Below are 19906 nucleotides of genomic sequence, written 5' to 3' on the forward strand. Positions count from 1 at the left end.
TTTTGCTAAATTTATAACCTTGTGGTGTGGGTCCTTCCTGGCAGCATGGCAGAGCTCACGTACTGATTCTGTGAGTTATGAATGTACCAGTATTGTTAACATACTGTTCACAACTGGAATAACAGAGTTGACGGCCTTTGTGTTGCGGGAAACAGCTTATCATAATCTGTGCCCTTGTGACCTTCCAGCTGAACCAGTGCTGCTGATTCATGTTGTAAGTGACTCCTTGACAATCACAGACCGTACAGTTAACCTTTTGGCATTAATATGCGCTGCAATTAGAATGGATTTATAGCCATTGTCTGGTGCCAAGCCACAAATGTGATTAAATATTTTAAGAGTCTTTCCTTCAAAGTGAAAGGTAAATATGAAGTGTATGCACTTGAGGAGAAAATGGATACCTGAGACTTCTTTTCTTACCGTTGTAAGTAACAGTTGTTCCCCTGGAGTCTGGGTAGATAAAGTTATCTCTGAAATCACCAAATAGGTGTCACGGAGTTTGGAAGAGCTGGGAGTTGCATGCCAGTTGGCTTCCTGCTGTGCTATATTTACAGGGTGGTAGACAGAGCAATCAAAATGAAAACTAAATTAGATAGCTAAAATATTTTATGGCAACCAAGTAGAGCATTTCTCTATGTTCTTCTGGGAAGCACCAGCCCACATTGCTACTCAAAATAAACAACATGGTTCTTCTAAGACGGCTTCTTCACAAATGTAAATAAGGAGAAGGGAAATAAGTATGTGAAACTCTAATAATTAGGTTTGCTTCATGAAACAGCTGCTAAATATTGGCTTTACTGCAGCCTTCCCCTGAGTAATAGCTCAGGGATGGTAGAAACACTTGGAGCTGCTCAGGTTTGCTCTACTGTGAATATGCTCCAAAGCTTTTGCTTTGTTGCTGTAGTCAAGTGAGTAATTTGTGGTTTGTTAATTCAATGTTCAGCAGCAGAAATATTGATTAGTTGTAGGGAATTAGGACACAGTTAAAAAAATCCCTGCCAGAAATCTCTGTTGGCTGACATTTTGTTCAAACAGAGTTAAGTATAGTAAAATATTGTCCCTCTGTTTGCAAACACCATGTTCAATAGTCATAAAACAGGTGCTTTTGTTTATCTCAACCAACGTCTACATGTTCCTGTCTGTGCTGCAAAGCATGGCTCAATCGTAATTAAAGCCATGCACCACTCCTGTGATGCACGGGAGAGTTTCATTTGTGCTTTGCAGGGAGCAGACTTGCACTACTTACCTAGTTACACAGTGTTCAGTATCAAAGCAAGAAACAGTTCCCAAATCCAAGCTCTTCAGCTCCTGGCTGCCAGGACCATGTTTCTTCAAGTTTCCTGATGTCCTGAGTCTTCCTCATTCTTTCCAGTGCTGAAATGACAGGGGAAAGAAGTGGAAAACAGAGCAAACTTTGTGACCTTAAAAGCTGCAGGGTGAAGTGTTTGCATAGCTGAGGATGCAGGATGCACCAGGATGCTTACTGCCTTCCTTGGAAGGGAGCACTGGGAATGATTCTCAGGTTGGAGACTGGCAGCTCCCTCTGGTCTCGCTGAGGGATGGGGTTGATGTGAGTATTGGTGGCCTTAGCTGTGTCTGACTTCTTCTCATTTCAGAGGATTTGGTTTACTTTTTCAGTCCGTGCCAGCACACTGTTTGCTGTGTGATGTAGCTCTGGCGTGGGTGATGCATCTCAGAGCTATGATGTAGCCACTGCTGCCAAAGAGAATGTGATCCGGAAGGTTTAATACATTTTCTCCTTTTATGTAGTTAAGCCTGTCTTTTACCAACTGGTTAAGGAAGCTTGGTCACAGACAGGTATCTACTAAAAGCCCATATCTCATCAAGGCTCTCTTCTGTTCTCTTCCAGGTGATTCCAATGCTTCCCAAGCTGCTCTGTGAGGAATTATGCAGTCTCAATCCCATGCAAGATAGACTGACGTTCTCAGTGATGTGGAAGGTGACTCCAGAAGGCAAGGTACCTCAAGCAGCAGGCAGTCATCCTGCTAACCAGTCCTCCCTTGGTTAGCCGGCCCTTTCTCTTGCTAACAGAGTGATAAAAATGCCATCCCTATAACACTCGGGTGGATAGCAAAGGACTTGTCGGTGAACAGTACTGGAGGATGTAGAACTGTCCCTGTATCTTCTCTTACTGATGAGATACCGTGGAACTTCCAGATGGAATAATCTCACAACATGGTGGGGAACGGAGAATATTTGTGTGAATCTCAGGAACAGAGAATTTCTTGCTCCTTACCAGGTCACCCATCCATTTAATGTCTTATCTCCAGCAGCAACCCAAAGCTAATGCTTTGGGTGGGAAAAGAAGTTCCCCCTGACTCCAACCCTGCCTTGTGCTCATAGGCAGTTGTGCAATGCAGTGGATGTGGGCAGTATCCCTCAGTGGCCTCTCTGGTCTCTCTGGTAAACAATTTCATTCTTCTTCAGAGCTGCAAATCACATGGATCCAAATAAAGTGTGATAGCTCTTCAGCAAAGGCACAGCTCCATCCTCTGCATTTGTTATTTCCAGGGAGCAGTTCTGGAGGCTATCAGTGCAGCAAGCTGCCTTCAGCTGCCTGCTAGCTCTCCCCAGGTCTTCATTCCTCTCCCACACTCTTTTGTAACCCTGACAATCTCCTCTGGTAATCACAGGGTCACCTTGCTAATCAAGGAGGGCTAAAGACTGCCGCTGTCAGAGGACTCTCCAATATATGTGAAGTACACTATTTCTACTCCGAATTGTTTTTTTAACCAGTGTCGTACTCATGCGCAACTCTGTGGAGGGTATTTCTTGTGCCAATTAGGTAACTTTTCACAAAGATTAACTTTACTTCCTTATTATTGTCCATGCTGCTCTAAAGATTACTGCATCTTGTTTTGTGCTTTAGCAAAATATATTTGCAGTCCTATACCTGTATTTCTCCAGCAAGTCCCTGCCCTAGCACTGAGGTGGGTTTTATTTGTTTATTGTGAAAAGCGTTCCACTTCCTATAGCGACAGCATGACTACTCATGAGGCTTTCTAATAGTAGCTACTTGGCGAGACTTTTATTGACTCTGAGTGGTCTTTGAATGGCTAATAGTCAAGTCTTAATTAAAATAAGCCTTTAATTAAATCTTATCTCTTGTCCCCTGCAATATATACATTATTTGCTTTTCAGTGTTCAGGCCAGCCCTGTCTGACCAGTGAGAAAATAGAGGAGCTGCAGCATCTGCCTTCTGCCTGCTCGGGAAGCTGCTCTGTGGAGGAGCAGTGGTGTGCCCCTTGGAAAGCAGGCTGCCTGGGGCCAGCTCAGCAAACTGGTTTCTCCCAGGAGGCTTTTCAGGACTGCAGTCTTAATTGAGGTCACTTGATTTGAATATCAAGTGAAAGCCAGAGAAGAATTTACTCCTTCCAAGAGGAAAAGTGGTTGTAGGGCTCTTGCCCAGCAGGGCATTCTTCTAAGAGCTTATGTCTTGAATTGGGACAGAATGTGTCTCCTGTATTTCTAGGTGTTACTATGGCCTAATCTCAGTGTAAGCAGGATCACATGCTCTCCCAGGCTCTGCTGGGTGAAAGGGAGGCGAGTCAAAGGCCCCAGCACAGCCTTTGAACCTCAGCTGGTGGTGGACCGCCTTGAGAACACCAACATCGAGGACAGGACATTCCTTGGTGAGGCACACGTGAGGCCAAAGGGCACTCGATTGCACCCCGCGTGCCTGGCAGTATTGTAACCTCGAGCTTGCAAAGCAGAGTGCAAGAGCCCTACTAGAGGTGAGAGATGCTCTGTGCTCCCATTGTTACTGTTCCAAAGCAAATAGGTATAGAGCTAATGCATCTACCAAGGAAAAGCCATGCAGATTCCTCACTGGATTATGAATATTGATAAACTGTTGGGATTTTAAATTCTTGTTTCTTTTATAAAATGACGCCAATCATCTTTCTCGGGGACAGGCGCTTTCTTGGTTTTACTGCTTTTGGGTTCTGGAGTTTTTTTCTTCTAGTTTTCATAGAGTGTAACAAAATGTTGCCTAAGCAGCTCCACATAGCTTGGTGGACTCCAGTGGGATAGTGTGACATGATGTATCTAAAATGACTTTCCAGAGGCAGAGGCGTTAACCATATTGTTGCATCTGTGCTGTTCTTCAGAAGCAGAGCTGGGCGTTTGTAGGAACAGCGTAGCACGTTCTTGTTCAGATGCAGTCAACAGAAAGATATTTGAAAACAAACGATGCAACTCTCTTTTTAAGTTGCCTGCTGACGTCTTAAGCACAGCTCTGCTGGTTCCTTCTACCAGTGAGGAAGAAAAACTGCTTCAGTCTCAAACAACCTATACAAACAATGTGTCTTTCAAGGCTCAAAACTGTTGTCATGAGCCAGAACGTCATACGGACACTGCCTTGCAGGGAGAAAGTCCTCAGCCTCCTGCACAGCTATGTCACACCCTGACAAGAGACCCGTACCACCAGGGACTGTGCTAATGGGAGGGTTTCAGCTGAGCCACACTGGCTGCCATCACATGGTGTGCTGGGGACTACAGCTTTTTCTTAAAAGCAGCCAAAGCTGGGGGAAGCCTTAACATAACCCTAGAAACGTCTCAGATGCTGGTAGTCTGTCTGGAGTCTGGGTGCGCCAGGTTTGCTGTGGTGGGGGAGACCTTGCAGACCCGTCTTGTGGGCTGCTTGTTGTAATCTTCAAGTCCCAGCTCACAACCCCCAAATGGAGCTTCTCCACACTGCTTTGCCCATCTGTCAGCCACTGGTATGTGGGCCGGCCAGCCTTGTGCGGCTTTGCCTGCAGAAGAAGAGCTAGCCTGTTCCTCTGGTGGGGTTTCCAAGGCTATGGTTACCCAAAGTCTGCTTGGATGGCTGCTGGAGGCAGAGACAGAGGGCATTTCCAGGAAATATTTGGATGGTGGGTAGAGTGAAGTTAGCCTGCTGCAGCAAGGCTGGATCTGGTAGTTCTGCTCACTACACAGAGGGATTACTGGACTGCATGGGTCAGGATGCACTCAAACTCCATTCCTTACCTATGTGACATGTCTTCAGTGCATCCAGGCAATCTTGGTGAGAAGGTGTTTATTGAGTACATTAATAACAGATCTCTCGGGGTCATTACTGTCCAGTTTACACAAGTTAGAGCTGTTGCAGGAGTGGAAAGTGGATGCTTTGCATCTGGGGGTGGCTTCTGGTTTAAAATAAAATAGTTTTATAGGTGATTTATAGATTATTTTCCTCTAGATTCCAAAATATTTTGGAAGCTCAGAAATGTTCCTGGCTTGAGTTTGGGCCTAGGACCATAGGCATGATCAGAGAAACAAGGGGTCAGTGAGGGGCCATCTCTTCTCCAGACCCACCAAAGTCCTACTCAGACACATCACGAGTGCTAGTGAGACACTGGGGTTCCTGCAGTAGTCCTGAAAGCAGTATTTTAAAGCCAACCCCTCATGGCCTGCTAGCCACACTTTAATTAAAGAGATGGAATACAATCTGCTGTGGTTTGGATAGGAGATCCTTTCTTTCGTGTGTGTTGCCTGTTGCCACTCCTGCACCTAGTAACCTTTGAGTCAACTGCCTGATTTCAACTCCGAGCAGGCTGTAGTTCTTTGAGCTCTATGAAAGAGGGAAACCAGGTAGAACAGGGAAATCCAAGCAGTTCCCTATGTATATGCACAATACAATGCGCATATACATGTTACCAGACACTAAAGAATGTATATGGGCAAAAGGCCTGGCAGTCTCGGTATGAGGAGATCTTCACTTGAAGATCAGAGTCAGTGATGAGGTCTGGTGGTGTTCCTTCCAGTGTTTGTACAACTTCCCAAACTTCTGTACAGTGGAAGAGTAAGTCCTCAGATGACTTTCCAATTTTGCAGATCCTTGATGAATGGTTTGGGCGGACAGTCATCTGCTCCTGTGTGAAGCTAAGCTACGACCATGCGCAGAGTATGATTGAAAGCCCTGGGAAGGTGTTCTCACTTGAAGAACTACCCCCTGTCTCCCCTCAACACTCGATAGCCGAGATCCAGCAAGCTGTACTGAACCTTCATCAAATTGCCCAGCACCTCCGCAAACAGCGCTTCATCGATGGTGCTCTGCGCTTAGACCAGGTGAGTGTAGTCCAGCCCCTGAAAGGGGCTTCTGCTCCACTGAAGCAATTTCACATTGTACTCCCTAAGATTTTCCTGATCAGTCTAAAAACACTTCAGGGAAAAGTCACAGCTGGAATAGAAAGGCAGGTTTGTGTGCCAGCATCTCAAGAGCAGCATCAACTTAAGTACCAAAAGCACTAAGTAAAGTAGGATCGAAAGAAAAAGTCCCCGATTTTCAAGGAGTGGTTCATCTTTCAGCATTTTTCAAAATCCTAAAGCCTGGTGGACTGGGTAACTCATACAGTGAAACAAATCATGACGGTGTCATTCGTTGTCAGGCAGTTCAGATACCCTTAGTGCACGTTGCACTGTGAAAGGCTCATCCTCATATTTGTTTCTCTGCTTGCAATACTCATGTTTTCCACAGCTTTCGTAGCAATTCTTTGTGCAGGGAAGATGACTAAATGTTATCTAAGCTAGTACTTAGAAGTATTGGGTGTGTTTCAGAGAAAGAAATACTAGCAAGGGGGTTTTCTGTCTGGGGTGATTTAAATAATCTTATATCAGCTGTGGTGTGTGTCACTTCTATTTTACAAGTAGATCCAGATATTTTAGATTATCACAGCAAAAATACTTTTGCATCTGAGGTTCAGCTGCTCTGAGATGGCTTCGGACAGTTTTTTTGGGTAGGAGGTTCCAGTAATTTGTAGAACCCAGTGGCTTTCCTGAGCAGGAGACAAAATGGTTTCCTAACATAAGGAAGCTCTATTGTTCCGTTGTGCAAAATGGGCATGAGTCAGCGTAAGGGTATTGCTGAGAAAAAAGCTAGCGTACTGAAATATGTAAACAGGGCTATTGTATGCAAGAGGTATGTTGTAACCCTTACATTTTACTCAGCATTGTAGCGTGGTCTCCAGTTGCAGGAAAGTCTAGTTTTAGAGAAATCATTACAGAGCAACGAGATCAAGGAGTGTCTGTAATCAGTGACCTTCCCCAGTAGAGCACGTGGCTTAGTCTGGCGAAGCTGCTGTGAAGAGGAGGGCAATGTGCTTTTACCCATGTCTAAGACGGACAAGATGACACATTTGTATCTTGAATTCCAGTAGAGGAGATCGGGGTTATACTTTAGGGTAAACTTACTGTTGTAGGCATGGTGGTGCCCGAGGCCATCTTGCCTACATCTGTTGTAGGAGGACTTGGAGGACTGGCTAGACACATATAAGTGACCCTGGAGCAAGGGCATTTGCTCAAGGTCCCTCCTTGCTCAAAGGAAATAATTCTTAGAATTATATTCAAATAATTTTTGGAAATCAGACTCCCACTTTGAAGTCATGCAGAGTTTTGTTGAACCTCTTTCAGAACAGAGGCTTCCTTCTGAGGTTTATCACACAATGGCTAATAAGCTGGGCTTTTGTTCCCAAGCACGCTCTGAATGCTAGAGAAACATAAAAAATCCAGCCTTTGCACTTGATGAGCTAACTGGGAAGCCTTGGAGAGGTTTGGGCTGGAACAGCAGTCCACAGTGCCTGGGAGCTGTGGTCCAGAAAGGTCACCAGCTGCGTTCCACAAGTCACTACAGTGTAGTGCTGAGCAGTCACCATGTGTGCCCGAGTACCTGTTATCAAACTAACCTCAGGGAAAATATGTTTTAAAACAGCTGTGACATTTTCAATGGGAAGATTTGGCTAGGGAAGCATCCTGTTCTGGTGATACCCCATAAAAGATTAGCGGTGTTTTGTTCTGCTCTGTTGCTGTTACAGAGGAGCTGTTAAAGAGAACATATTGGAGCATCATTTGTGAGACCCAGGTTAAAAGCCACTGCTAAGGGCATCAGAGAGGGCTGATGCCTGCTCAGCCTAGTTCCTAATCAACGTGATAAAGTGAGTTATATCTCACAAGTGGCACTTTGTCCTGTGCAGAATCTTTCTCGCTGGCAAGAGTGTCAGCGAGAAGTAATGGTCTTCAAGAAGGAAGTGTATTTTAGTGCAGGGGACACTTTAACCGTACTTACTCTGTTCAAGTACTGCCTTGATAGTTGTATTTTCATAAACTACACCCTCCCAGCACATGATGAAAGCAGTTACAGTAAGGCCTGAGTACAAACAGTATGTGAGGGACAGGTGTGTGGAGGTGGCCAGCGGTGTATGGCTGGACAAAGCAATCTGCAGCTTTTAATAGAAGGAGATGAGTCCCTTTGCCTTTGCTCCCCTGCTTCCCTGAGTTCCCACGGATGCACTTGTGCGCTGGGTCCGACTTCCAGCCCCAAGTGAGCGAGCAAGGGTGGGTCCGAATGGAAAACACACCTTTCTAATCACTGGACCTCTCACTGATTTCCTGTGAGTAATGTAAATCCTGAACAATGGAAGACAAACTCCAGCAGGAAGCTAAGGGCAATGAATTATCAGATTACAAATAAGTATGTGACTGAAGGAAATGATCATCCCACAGTCTTAAGGGAGGGGGTGGCTGGCCATGGATGACTTCTGTGCTTCTTTTTTTCCAGGGGATGTGAGCCCTCTTCCTATATATCGCATTATGCTTGAGAGCTTCTGCCTTGGGGTCACTCCTGATTGAACAGTGACGGATTTTTTTCTTACTTCCACCCTGCCATTTTTCAGTGTAATATGCTCTTGTGCTTCCTGTTGTTATTAAGAAAACCAAGGGGGCAAGAATCTCCCATCCTGCTTTGCCACTGGCTATGCTGGCCTTGGGGTGGTGCTCCCTGTCTGCTGCCGTTCCCTCTTTGGAATGATATGGATCTAGCCCATAGTATCCATATAATTTAGGATTTATTCCCCAAAACTAAGAACATCTCTCAGATGAAGCCATTCATGAGCATGTATTTATAACAGCAGAAATACTGGCTGACCGGGGAACTCCTTGCAGCTGGCATCGGATGGCTCCAGTAAGATGCAGCAGTGTCAGGCTGGCTGTGCCATGGTGAGCGGAATGTTTTCTGTTTGAATGTTGCTGCTGAATTTGTATGACCTAGTGTGAGAGCAGCATCTGCTCACCCATGGTTTCATCTTTTAGCAGTAATTTTAGTAGCAGGAATCTCCGTAGCTCAACAAATAAATAATACATTTTATTTTTTTTAATGACTTGGGAATTACATATCAGGGTCACGCAGAAGACCTTGAGACAAATTACAGAGGTAGCACATGGTCTTGAAAGCTTAGGATTTGTGGATTCAGTGGCAGTATATGTGTCTCTTTGGGGCTGAATTTTGAATTCCTGCCTCAGTTCAGTCCAGGCCGTGGCAACCTACATACCTGTCGCTCTTTCCCCACCCCGGTTCCTTTCATGCCTCTGCAGAGGTCTGTAGGGGAATCCTGCTGCATTGGACCTTGGGTCTGTGGACCTTCTTTGCAACCAGAGCTGCATATCTGTCACTCCATGGGATCTTGCTGTCCGCATAGGCCCCTTCTGGGGCTTTTTCCATAGAATATGGTTTCCTGTGCTGCCTGCCAGCCTCCTAGCTCCAGAAGGCAGCTGATCACTGAGTTTTAGAGGTTTAAAGTCTTTGCACCTTCAGCAGCTAAGGAGCTTATGAAACTTTGTCCACACAGACAGAGATTAATGTATTTCTTTTCCTCCTCATTTAGAGCTGCAGTTTTTAGTTGTAAAGGCAAGAGGTGCCTGGTACTGTGACTCTGAGAAAATATGTTCAGATATTTACATTGTCTTACCCCCGCCACACTCCTTCCTGCCCAGGACCATGAAATGCCACCCCTGTGCTGTCCTCTCACAGCTCGTGGTGCACCCACACTATAAACTGGAGCCGGGATCTGACCTGGTTTAAAAACCAAAGTGAGCACAACCCACAACTTTCCTTTTTTTTCCTGGCCAGGTTACTTTGAAGCTGGATCACTTCCCCAAACCACAGCTTTTAGAAACACTAGCCAGAGAATCAGATAGAAACTTGCTTTCAACAAAAACCATCGTTTGCAGAAAAGCTCCTTAGCTCCAGCTTGCCTAGAGGAGACCTGCTGATAAATGGTTCTCTTTTTGGCTTCAGCAGTTTATAAATGAATCACGAGGACAGATGCCTACAAGAAGACAGGTTTAAAAGGATTTCTGTGCATATTTAAAATGAGAATACCCCGGGATGCTGATCTGTCTCTATGACAACTGTCTGTGAGCTGAGCAGTGGCTTTTGTGCCGGTGATTCTGCCTTTGCCAGCGCACTTACACCTGGGTGCTCAAAACATTGGCATTGACCAAAGTTCAGTGTGAGAACAACCCGAAGTGCATTTGTGTTAAACCAGTTAATGGCATTGAATTGTTTGCTAAAATAGCTTCTCTCCTTGTTTTCTGCGCAACAGGCATTCAGCTTTGCAGGTGTGTGTGTGAAAAGGGAAGAATGAAAGGATAAAAATTGCAAAGATGAGAACGTTACGCAAATTTAAGGGTTGAATTGCTAGTGAAATGGTCTCACTTCTGCTTGCTCGCAGCCTGTATGCCGTATCACTGCCTCATTGCCTGAGCAAGGGTTGCTTTTCCCTGTGGGTCTCTATTATTTTGAGTAACTTAAAGGTAGTAAAAATTGTGTTTTGATATCTCTGTACCACGCTGGAGACCTTACCTACAGTCCTGTCCCGTGGCTGCAGGGGATAAGGAAGTAAGTGATCTTTGAGAATAGCTTTGTTTAATTAAAAGATTGGTGGGACTCCTGAAGTATTAGAGTATTTCTGCTGCAGGAAACATAGGGAAACAATCACAAAGACCCCAAACACCAGAATGCGTTCAGAATGCCAGCTCCAAAACACTGAGGTATGTGGCATGCTGGATGTATTAACCGTTTCTGAAGAGTCTTTGAAGCTCTCAGAATTGCCTCTGCCTACTTGATGCAAATAGCTTTGAGAAGTTGACTCAAGCCATTCACACACGGAAAACGAGGAGGAGGAAGGACACTGTACACGCAGGGTGTGATACTATGTTGGGAAATTTCATATTTAGTTGTGGCTAGTGTGATAGGACAGAAACGTGTATTTTTAGACAGTTGCTCCTGCTAATGCCATTTAATTGGAAATCTCAAGAGCCACAGATTAATTACTATCACCATTAAAATGTTCCAATATGAATGACTGCTGGAAATAATTATGGGAAATTGTTTTGTCGTATTTCCTGCCTCATATCTGTATAGTAAGCATTCAGGTCTTTTCTTGTGGAAGTAGTACATATTTCTACCATGGTTAAACAGCCATTGTGCACAAGATGCAATATATTCATATATGAATTGAAGGCACTTTGGGTTGGAAGAACTCTTTGGATGGGAGAGCAAAGGGCTACAATGTTGTATAGACATCATTTAACTGAATGTGCCTACATTTTCCCTATTAGTATGGTCTGAATTTATGTCTTAAAATGCTGTTGGGGCAGGAAGGCCATCCTGGCTTGAGGACTCCGTGGTGCGATCCTCAGGTGTTCTGGCCATGGCTGCTGTATGTGCTGCCCCTGCACACTCTCAATGCATGCACCTTTCTGCGGAGCTGTAAATGGCTTTGCTCCAAACTGACTCTTGGCTGCATCTCTTGGGGAGTATCACTTCGTTGTTTTTTTGGCCAGTTTCAGAGAGAAAGTTCTGGTGCTCATCACCTAGGATTTGACATTGGTACCAAATCCATCTCAGATTTGGTTTCCTCAGGGTAGGCTGAGGTGTGTACCTGCTTTGGCATTTGTTTTGGCCCAAGAGAAAATCCAATAGGCTCATTTATAAGATCCTGAAAACTGCCATGATACCTCCCTAAAGAGGCTGTTACAGCAACAGTACATGAATGTGACAGCAGAGGCAGGGTGGTCTGTACGTTCGGTGCTGTAAGATAAATGGAAATGCAGACTAAGGAGCTTTCACTATTCACTTCCTATCACAATTCCACCATTGTCTGCTCCTTCTCTTTGATGTCTGGTTAAAGAGACATCACTGATATCCAGAATGGGGACAGCAGGTGCTATACGATCGTAATGGAGAGTTGCTTATACTGCATGATACATAAGGCAGCTGGGGAGATGTTGGATATATTTGGAGATTAATTTCCTTTGGGGATTTTATGTCTTTTGCATCGTCTCAGTTAATACATCAAAATGAGCATGTAAGGCCAATCCTTTCTACCGGGGGATACTGCGCTTCCCCATAGGAGTAATCGAAATGCATTTGCAAAGGTGTGTTAATGAAGTAGGAATGATTTTTGGAAATGTCTTGCCTACAATATCGCAGGGGGATATGGTACTTCGCAGGCAAACATGAAATGTCACCGTTGTCACCAGGAACAGCTAATGGCTCAGGTCAGGCAGTTTGCTCATGCACTGGGGACGTGCACAGGAAGGAGGAGTTGTGGGATCGTGTTATGGATGGGGTCTGTGTTGGCTGAGCATCTTTCTTCTTGTGTTGCCAGTAGGTTTTAAAATATTTTGATTAAATCAGGATTTTGAGTAGAAAGCCCTCCAAATATAATGTCTTGCCCTGGGATTTTAATGAAGTCCTCCCAGGGGTGTGAGTAGGATTGATGTCCTCGCACATGTCCTGCCGTTCCCCAATCATTCTTTTAGAGCTGAGCAGCTGTGTCCCAGCAGGAGCAGGTGGTGAAGTGGTCGAGCTGGCTCTGGCAGGAGGGGGGAGTCGGACGCTGGAGCACCGGGCTCGGCTGTAGAGCATCGTGCTGGGAGCCACCGCAGCCAGATGTCTGGGCAAACATGGCTGGGAAGGAGCTCCCCACACAGTGGTGCCCTGGCATTAATTTACCATCAGTAATGCAAGAGTTGGTTATGACTTTATTCTTCCTGGAGTAAATATTCCAGCCACTAGCTCAGATACTCAAATTCACCAGTCATGTATGAGTGTTTTTCTTCTGAACAGCTTAACCCTTGAGTTTTATTAAATCTTCCACAGACCTGCAAGCTCAGAAACTTCCCAAGAAAGAAGGGATCTTATGCTTTAATTTTGAGATGCTTTGTGACACAGCAGCAGCTTCTTTCGTCTGCCGGCCTCAAGAGCAAGTATCAGAGAGGAGGTTGGCTCCATCCTTCCAGGTGATGGGAATGGCACGAAGAGGTGAAGCAGTTGCCTGAGCTCATGCAGTGAGTCTATGGCAGAACTGGCAGGACAGCCTTTTCTAATTCCCAGGCCAAATCCCACACCTTAGGCCAACGCTGACCGTTCTCTTCCTCTCACATTTATTACTGACAGCTATTGAATAAGAATTGGTGCTTTTTTGTTTCTGCTGTTTATTGCTGGCCTAGTTCAGGTCAGGTTTTTCTATCCCAGTTCCTAGCGGGTACTTCTCATGTGCAGAGCAGAGAAAAAAGCCACAGCAGCGTGAAGGGCTGAGCTGTGGCCAGCATGTCTCTGCAACACAGAAGGAATCATCCTGTTTCACAAGTGGTCCCTCTCCCCAGTCCTTTCAGCTCTCAGGCTTTGCCTGCACGTGCCAGGGCCAAGCCAGTGTGCCGCTGTCCCATGGGAGTCTCTCTTGCTTGCATAGGACAGAGTTGCAGTGGGCAGGACTTAGTCATACCTTCCGAATTGCATGGCTTTTCCTATCGATTGAATCCAGTTGGTGGTCAGCTATTGTGGGGGCAGGGGTGAGCTGGCAGTTATCATGTCTTGACGTGCAGGTAGGATTGAAAGTGTTTGCAGGTACTCCAAATTCACACGTGAAGTAGACATCTCTTAGTTTTCTGGGATAGCGGGACACTGATGGGTCTTGCCCATGCTTGTGTGGTAGGCAGCCTGGGGTCACTTGCTTACAGGGACCTCAGACGGTGCCAAATAGCATCTCTAGGGGGAAAAGAGGGCATCCGTGGCAGGTGGTGTCTTAGTGTGATGGAATGTGTCCCAAACGTGAAGCTGATAGCTAAGATCAGAGAATTCAGAGCTTGATCCAGCTGAGCAAGCCACTCACTGGTGTTTGTGCGGTTGGTAGGCAGAGAAGTAGTGGCTTCTGCTGGTTATATTGAAAGAGGTTGAGGGTGGAAAAACTGGTTCTCAATGAGGCAGAAACAAACTGGTTCTTCCATGTCTCTGATAGCAAGACAGATAAAACCCAGGGAAATGTTTGCGTAGAGGTGCAATGGGGTAAGCGCTGGGAGGAAATTCTTATTTTACGTTTTCTACTGAGGAAACAATCCTTGCTCTGAGAGTCTTGCCCTCCAGTTGATGGTGTTTTTCTTCCCTGGTGATGAACAGACGTCATCAGAAAGTCTCTTGTTGTTTCAGATTCCGTTTATCACGTATTTGAAAAGAGACTTGACAAGGGTTTTTTTCAGGTATTAATTATAGCTGACTGCATGGCTAATCCATCATTCTCTTTAGATGGAGTCACTGGGTGTTGAGTGATGTAACTTCAAATGTGTTCCATCTGCCATAGGTGAAGATGTAGCAGCTCTTTGTCAGAGCGAGTTCTGTTTCACCTAACAGTAAGTGGAAGAAAGGCTAATTGTATGATGATAAAAGGCAATATTTGGAAGGAGATGAAAGATTCAGACATTGCAGTTCTGTGACTTCTCATTTCCAAAGTGAGAGGGGGAAAAAATTCTTACTTTCCATGACCACAGCTCTTTTTATCAGGTGTCTACGTCATGATCACTCCTTCTGAGTCCTGGGATGTTTTATCTTTTCTCATCCATAGCATATGGATGCTGAAGTACAAAGAAGCTCAGAAAGCACCTGTGGTTTCCACGGCCCTCTGAAATGAGGCTACAAGAGTCTTAGCCAAAATCTCAGCAGCTGAGCAGAGGACAGAGCTGTTCTTGCCCCATCTGAGGAAGCCAGCACTTGCTGAAGTCCACTTTCAGGTTTTATCTTTAAACATTCCAAGTCTAAGCCCACATCTCCTGAAATTATATGCCCTGCTAAAAGTTTGCAGTGATTCATTGGGAGTACAGTTTGTTGAGCAACCTCTTGGTTTTGTTTTGAAAGCAAGTGGCTTTGAATCTGTCTTGAGTAGTCTAGATTGCTTATCTTGCCCTTCTCTACGTCATATGGTAATAAGGAAGTTGTTCAAGCTTACGAGCATAATCCAGGGTGTAGATTTTCCCTGAATACGTAATTGTGTAAAGTGGGAGTGTGAAGCACGTTTCAGGTAAGGTTGTTGGTCCACGTTGCACTTGTTTCTGAGATTTGTCCATGTTTGAGATTTGAGAAAGACCTCCTTCCTGAACGTGCTCCTTCTTTGTGCAGTGCTGCGTTCAGTTGTGGGAGACCCTGTGGTTCGCTGTTGCTTCCTGCTTCCATCTTGAGGCACAAACACCCATCTCTCCCTAAAGATACGTATTCACAAGTTGTTGTATTGTCAATGCCTTAAAACCTGACAGGACTATTAAACTTCGCCCTCTGAAGGAAATACATTCTTCAGTTTGGATCTAGGCTGGTAGCAGATATATTGCATTTGTGCTAATTAGTTACCAGCCAAACTGGTGACAGTCTGTTGCCCATCTGTGATGGGCAACCATTAAATTGATGTCACTTGAAAACTAAGCAAGAGGCAGTGAGAAAGTAGCCTGATGAGTTTGTTGGACTGGAGTGGTTTGGGAGACTTCAGACATCTGGAAGAAACAAGCCATGCAGAATAACCATGAAGGGGGTTTTGTGGGTAATTCCGTTAACTGGACTTGAAAAACTTGTTTCTGTCACATAAATCCAAACTAACCAAACAGTCACTCTTGTTGTTTTTTTACAAAAAACCCACAATCTAGCCTGAATACAACAAAATTTAATTTGCGCCTTCTTTGACAATTGAAGTAAACTGGCCATGTCATGGGTTTGATCCCTCTGATCCTGCTGACCTTGGGGGACTGCAGAGCTGTAGCTTATTGGGTGTCTCACGGCAATGGTGAAATCAGCCTCTGACTGAGAAATTCTTAGTCCCATGAATCAACAGGAGGTTTTGCATTAGCTTTAAGGCTGCAGTTTCACCTCAATTTCAAGCTCTCTGTTTTAATCTCAAGGCTCTCCTTGTTTTTCTGAGAAGAAACCCCATTGATCCAGCTAGCACTTTGCTTCTGATTAGCATGTTAGAGCCTGACCAGCAATACTAGGAAATAAAATGCTTAAATAGTTAAAACAGGATTTTAAAAAATGCGATTTCTTAAATGTTTTCTCTGTCAGTGATGTGTTTAACAGGTATAGAAGACAGAATGAACTAAAACAGGCTTTGGCATTTTGGAAAGTGAGTCACTTTTTCTGTTGCATCATGTATAAACTTTTCCCTTCTCATGTATGTATGGTTGAAATTACTTTGAGGTTTTGAATTTTTACTTCAGCTCTGTTTTTTATTATTTTCAAACATTACTGAAAGTGATGGTTGATAGTCTTTAATACTGTGCTCACATTGCCTTGCTCTTCAGTTATTTTTTAAAAAAATAAGCCAGTGGGCAACATGCAGGTCGTTAAATGAGCTGGGGAGTTAATGGTTTCTCATGTTTAGTTAGGAGTAAGAGGTAGGTGTATTGATGGATCCGTAACGCAGTACCAAGGGATGCTGCTATCAAACAGCCTTTGTGCAGGGGACCAACCTTGAAATCCTTTTTCAGTGTGGTCAGCTGTTTTCAAATTCTCAATCCTTTGTACAGATTCCTTGAAATCAGTTTAAAGACCATGAATATGGTGCCATTGCAACCAGCTGAGATAGCAGACAGGTGTGTCTTTTCATAAAAGAGCGCAAAACAGTATTAAACCCTCTGAGGTTCTCCATGCTGGAAGAATGCTATTGCTTAGTGTCCCACAAGTTTTAGGATAAAGTCTGGAGCAGAGAATGAACACTGAGAGAGGCTGGGTAGAAATACAGTACCTAAATGGAGTTTCCACGGGTCAGGCCCAGCACAGAAGCCAGTTGGTCTCCACATGCCAGGATCAACAAGGTGTTGTACATGCTTCTTGGGATGAAGAAATCCAGGAGATGGAGGTGTCTTAAACCTGCCCTTGTGTGCCTACTTCGTAGGGAGAAATGGCTACTTCTCAGGGTGAACCTGATGACCTTGGGCTTTTTGAGTTCACAGCTACTGACTGCAGCTGAGCACTGCAGGGAAGAGAGGGCTTGCCCTAAGCCCCAAGCAGTCGGTCAAAGTAACATCATCTGGGCTTCATTCCTTCAAGAAAATTGTTGAAAGGCAGGCAGCTTCTACAGCTGGTTGCACAGCTTCGGTGTGGTATGCTGCCAGGCCTGGTTCATCCTTGCTCCTGCTGTTTGGTAGATCTGTAGCTGTTCAGACCCACCACTGAGGATCAGTGTTTTTGAAGTGAAGTAGCTTCAAAGGAGGAAGACTTGCTGGAAAGAGCTTAAACAGCCAAGAAATGGGTGCCACCACAGGCATTTCTCCCAACCTTCATTAGTTTTTATTTTGAAAGAGTTATGTTTGGAGAAGGGGGTTTTTGTGTGTCTAAAATAAAAAAAAATCTTATCCTCCTTCATGGAGCTGCTGCCCCAAGTGTTTTTAGAACTAGTGTGCAGCTGCCCAGACTACCTCGTCTCGTTAGAAACTGGCTTGATCTTCAGTCTTGGCAGATCCCATGAGAGTCGATGAGATCTGTTAGAAGGGTCCAAGGTGACTCCTTGGTATGAGAGCGTAGGCATTTCACAGCTTGCTGAAGGTCAGTGCCGTGACAGTGCCATGGCTGGGATGTGCTCTGTCAAAGCTTGAGCTGCAGTTATGGCATCCTGGAAATGTAAAGCTGGAAAGGGCTTTAGGAGGTGATCCTTTCCTTTTCCTGGCAATAGCAGGAGCAGAGCTGGTAGCCGTCCTGCACTGTGTTTGTTGTTGCTTTGTCACTGAGCCTTTGTAGCTGGTGGGACCCGTAGCCAGAGCAAGTTCCTCCTAGGGCTGTCTCCATGACTTTCACCCATCCAGCTGTGCAGATATAAAGTGTGTGGAAGAAATTTGCCATTGGGTTTGTCCCTCACGTGTCCCCAGTTAGTCATTGCTTGGAATCTGAAATACTAAAGGTCTGCAGAAACCTTGCAAGGAGCTTGGCTGAGCGTGCCAAGGTCCTCTGGGGTAGAGTTCAGCAGTCTGAAGGGCTCACCCGATTACAGCAAGGCACTCATGCAGTGACGCACACAAGATTTATCTTTAATGTCATCGAATGTTTCTTCTCATTACAGTTGACAAGACAACCTGCTGGCTGCTGTTGTAACGGGGTTGTACTTGACATGGCTGCGGTGTTGTGTGGTGCAGGGAAATGCCGGAGTGTGGGATGTCTTCTAGGACAGTCTGGGCAGCATAGCTCAGCGCTCCCGTGGCTGGTGGCGTTGCCGCCACGCCGAGGGCCAGTGGCACAGCTGGGCGGTGACCAGAGTGGGCAAAGCCTAGCAGGGACCTTTGCTCTTCAGCTTTAAGTGGGGATTTCAGCCTTAGGTTGGATTTATGGAAAGCAGAGTGAGGTTTGGTTTAGGGAAGAAATAAAAAATAGTCCTTTCAAAAAGCAATTTGTTTCTGCTTTCTGTGAGCAGGGCTTCCAAATGGACTCGATCAGTTCTGTAGTACAATCAACAGGACTGGAAAAAAACACCAAGTGAAGTAACACAGTGGCTGTGGTAAACATGAACTGAGGCGTTGGAAGCAGCTAATGGCATACCACAAAAGAGTCTCCTTTCACCCACCACCGGCCGTGCCAGCAGCAAGTGTTGCCAGCACTGGCGTCTAGCAGAGGAAAGCATCATTTGGCTCCCTTGTGGGTTTCATTACTCCTCTTGCACTCCCTCCTGCTCACAGCAAAAGCCTTTCCAGTTGTAAAGAAGTGAATTAACTGCCTTCGTGTCAGTGATGGATGAGGTGCTTTCTCCCCCTTCAAAGAGGCGAGCCGTGCCGGTGAATGCAGGCCAGTGGAGTTGAAAAGTCCAAGCGGAATGGGAGAGCCCATGGGGTGACCCAGCTGTCAGGCAGGACACCCTGGGGACAGCTCCTGCTGGTGCCCTTCGAGCAGGGAACAAAAGCTGCTCTCGGCTCTATCACCCGGCCTTGAGGCTCGGGGGTTTTTTTGTCCTGCTTTCAATGGACTTGGGCACATCCCTTAACACACAGCAGCCGTTTGTGTGGGGTTCACAGAGTCTCAAAGGCTTTCAGAGGGTGCTTCTCCGCCCTGCACAAGGGAGAGTTAGCATGCCAGAACTTGGGAGATCTCCTTTCAGACGTCCATGCCTAATCATATTAAAGGTGACCTCGTGGGCAGCGCTTTCCATTGTTGCCATATGTTTTGTCCAGTGCTTGAGTGATGTTGCGCATTGGAATGTATTCATGCGTCGCCTAATTTAATCACCAGGCTTAATCCCCTCTCCTGTTCTACATCCTCAGAATTTACTGGCTCCTTTCTAGCCTCCCGTGCATTGTCTGGGTCTCCTTCACAAGCGAATACTGATGCGTGGAGATACTTTCATTTATTTATTTACTTTCAGAGTATGTTTAAAAAACATAATCTCAGCAACAAACCCAGCAACCTCTCCAAAGGGTGAACGAAGGCAGTGGATGCTCTAGAAGGCTGATACTTTGTCCTTGTGATCTTTTTCTTCCAGCTTTTCCATAGAGAAATGAAGGATTAGGCTCATGGGTTTAAAGAAAAAAAAAAAAAAAAACAAACCCAAAACAAAATACTACAAATGGAAAAATGACTGAGAAAATGGTGTGTCTCCTTCTAATGTTGTTGGAATAACTAACTGATTTTAAGAACTTGACTGTCTCTGTAAAATATGGTGTTGGTTTCTGCCTTTAAAACTTACCGCTTTGGTATGGACAGCTCCAGTTCCAGGACTGACCCGACAAAATTAACCCAACAAAGTCCCAAGTCTATTGAGGTGGGAAACTGAAAAGTCTGATTTACACAAAACTACTGCAAAAAACTGAG

At 45.2% G+C, this 19906-nt stretch overlaps 1 protein-coding gene across 1 annotated transcript in view; it reads left to right on the forward strand.

The window, feature by feature from the left end:
* Nucleotides 1–19906, forward strand: part of DIS3L2 (DIS3 like 3'-5' exoribonuclease 2) — a 196121-nt gene that overhangs the window by 120211 nt on the left and 56004 nt on the right. The window contains 2 exon segments of the mRNA XM_055817148.1: nucleotides 1871–1978; nucleotides 5857–6090. Coding sequence (XP_055673123.1) covers nucleotides 1871–1978; nucleotides 5857–6090 — 342 coding nt within the window.

Source organism: Falco peregrinus, chromosome 12 (assembly GCF_023634155.1).
Source record: "Falco peregrinus isolate bFalPer1 chromosome 12, bFalPer1.pri, whole genome shotgun sequence".
Taxonomy (NCBI): domain Eukaryota; kingdom Metazoa; phylum Chordata; class Aves; order Falconiformes; family Falconidae; genus Falco; species Falco peregrinus.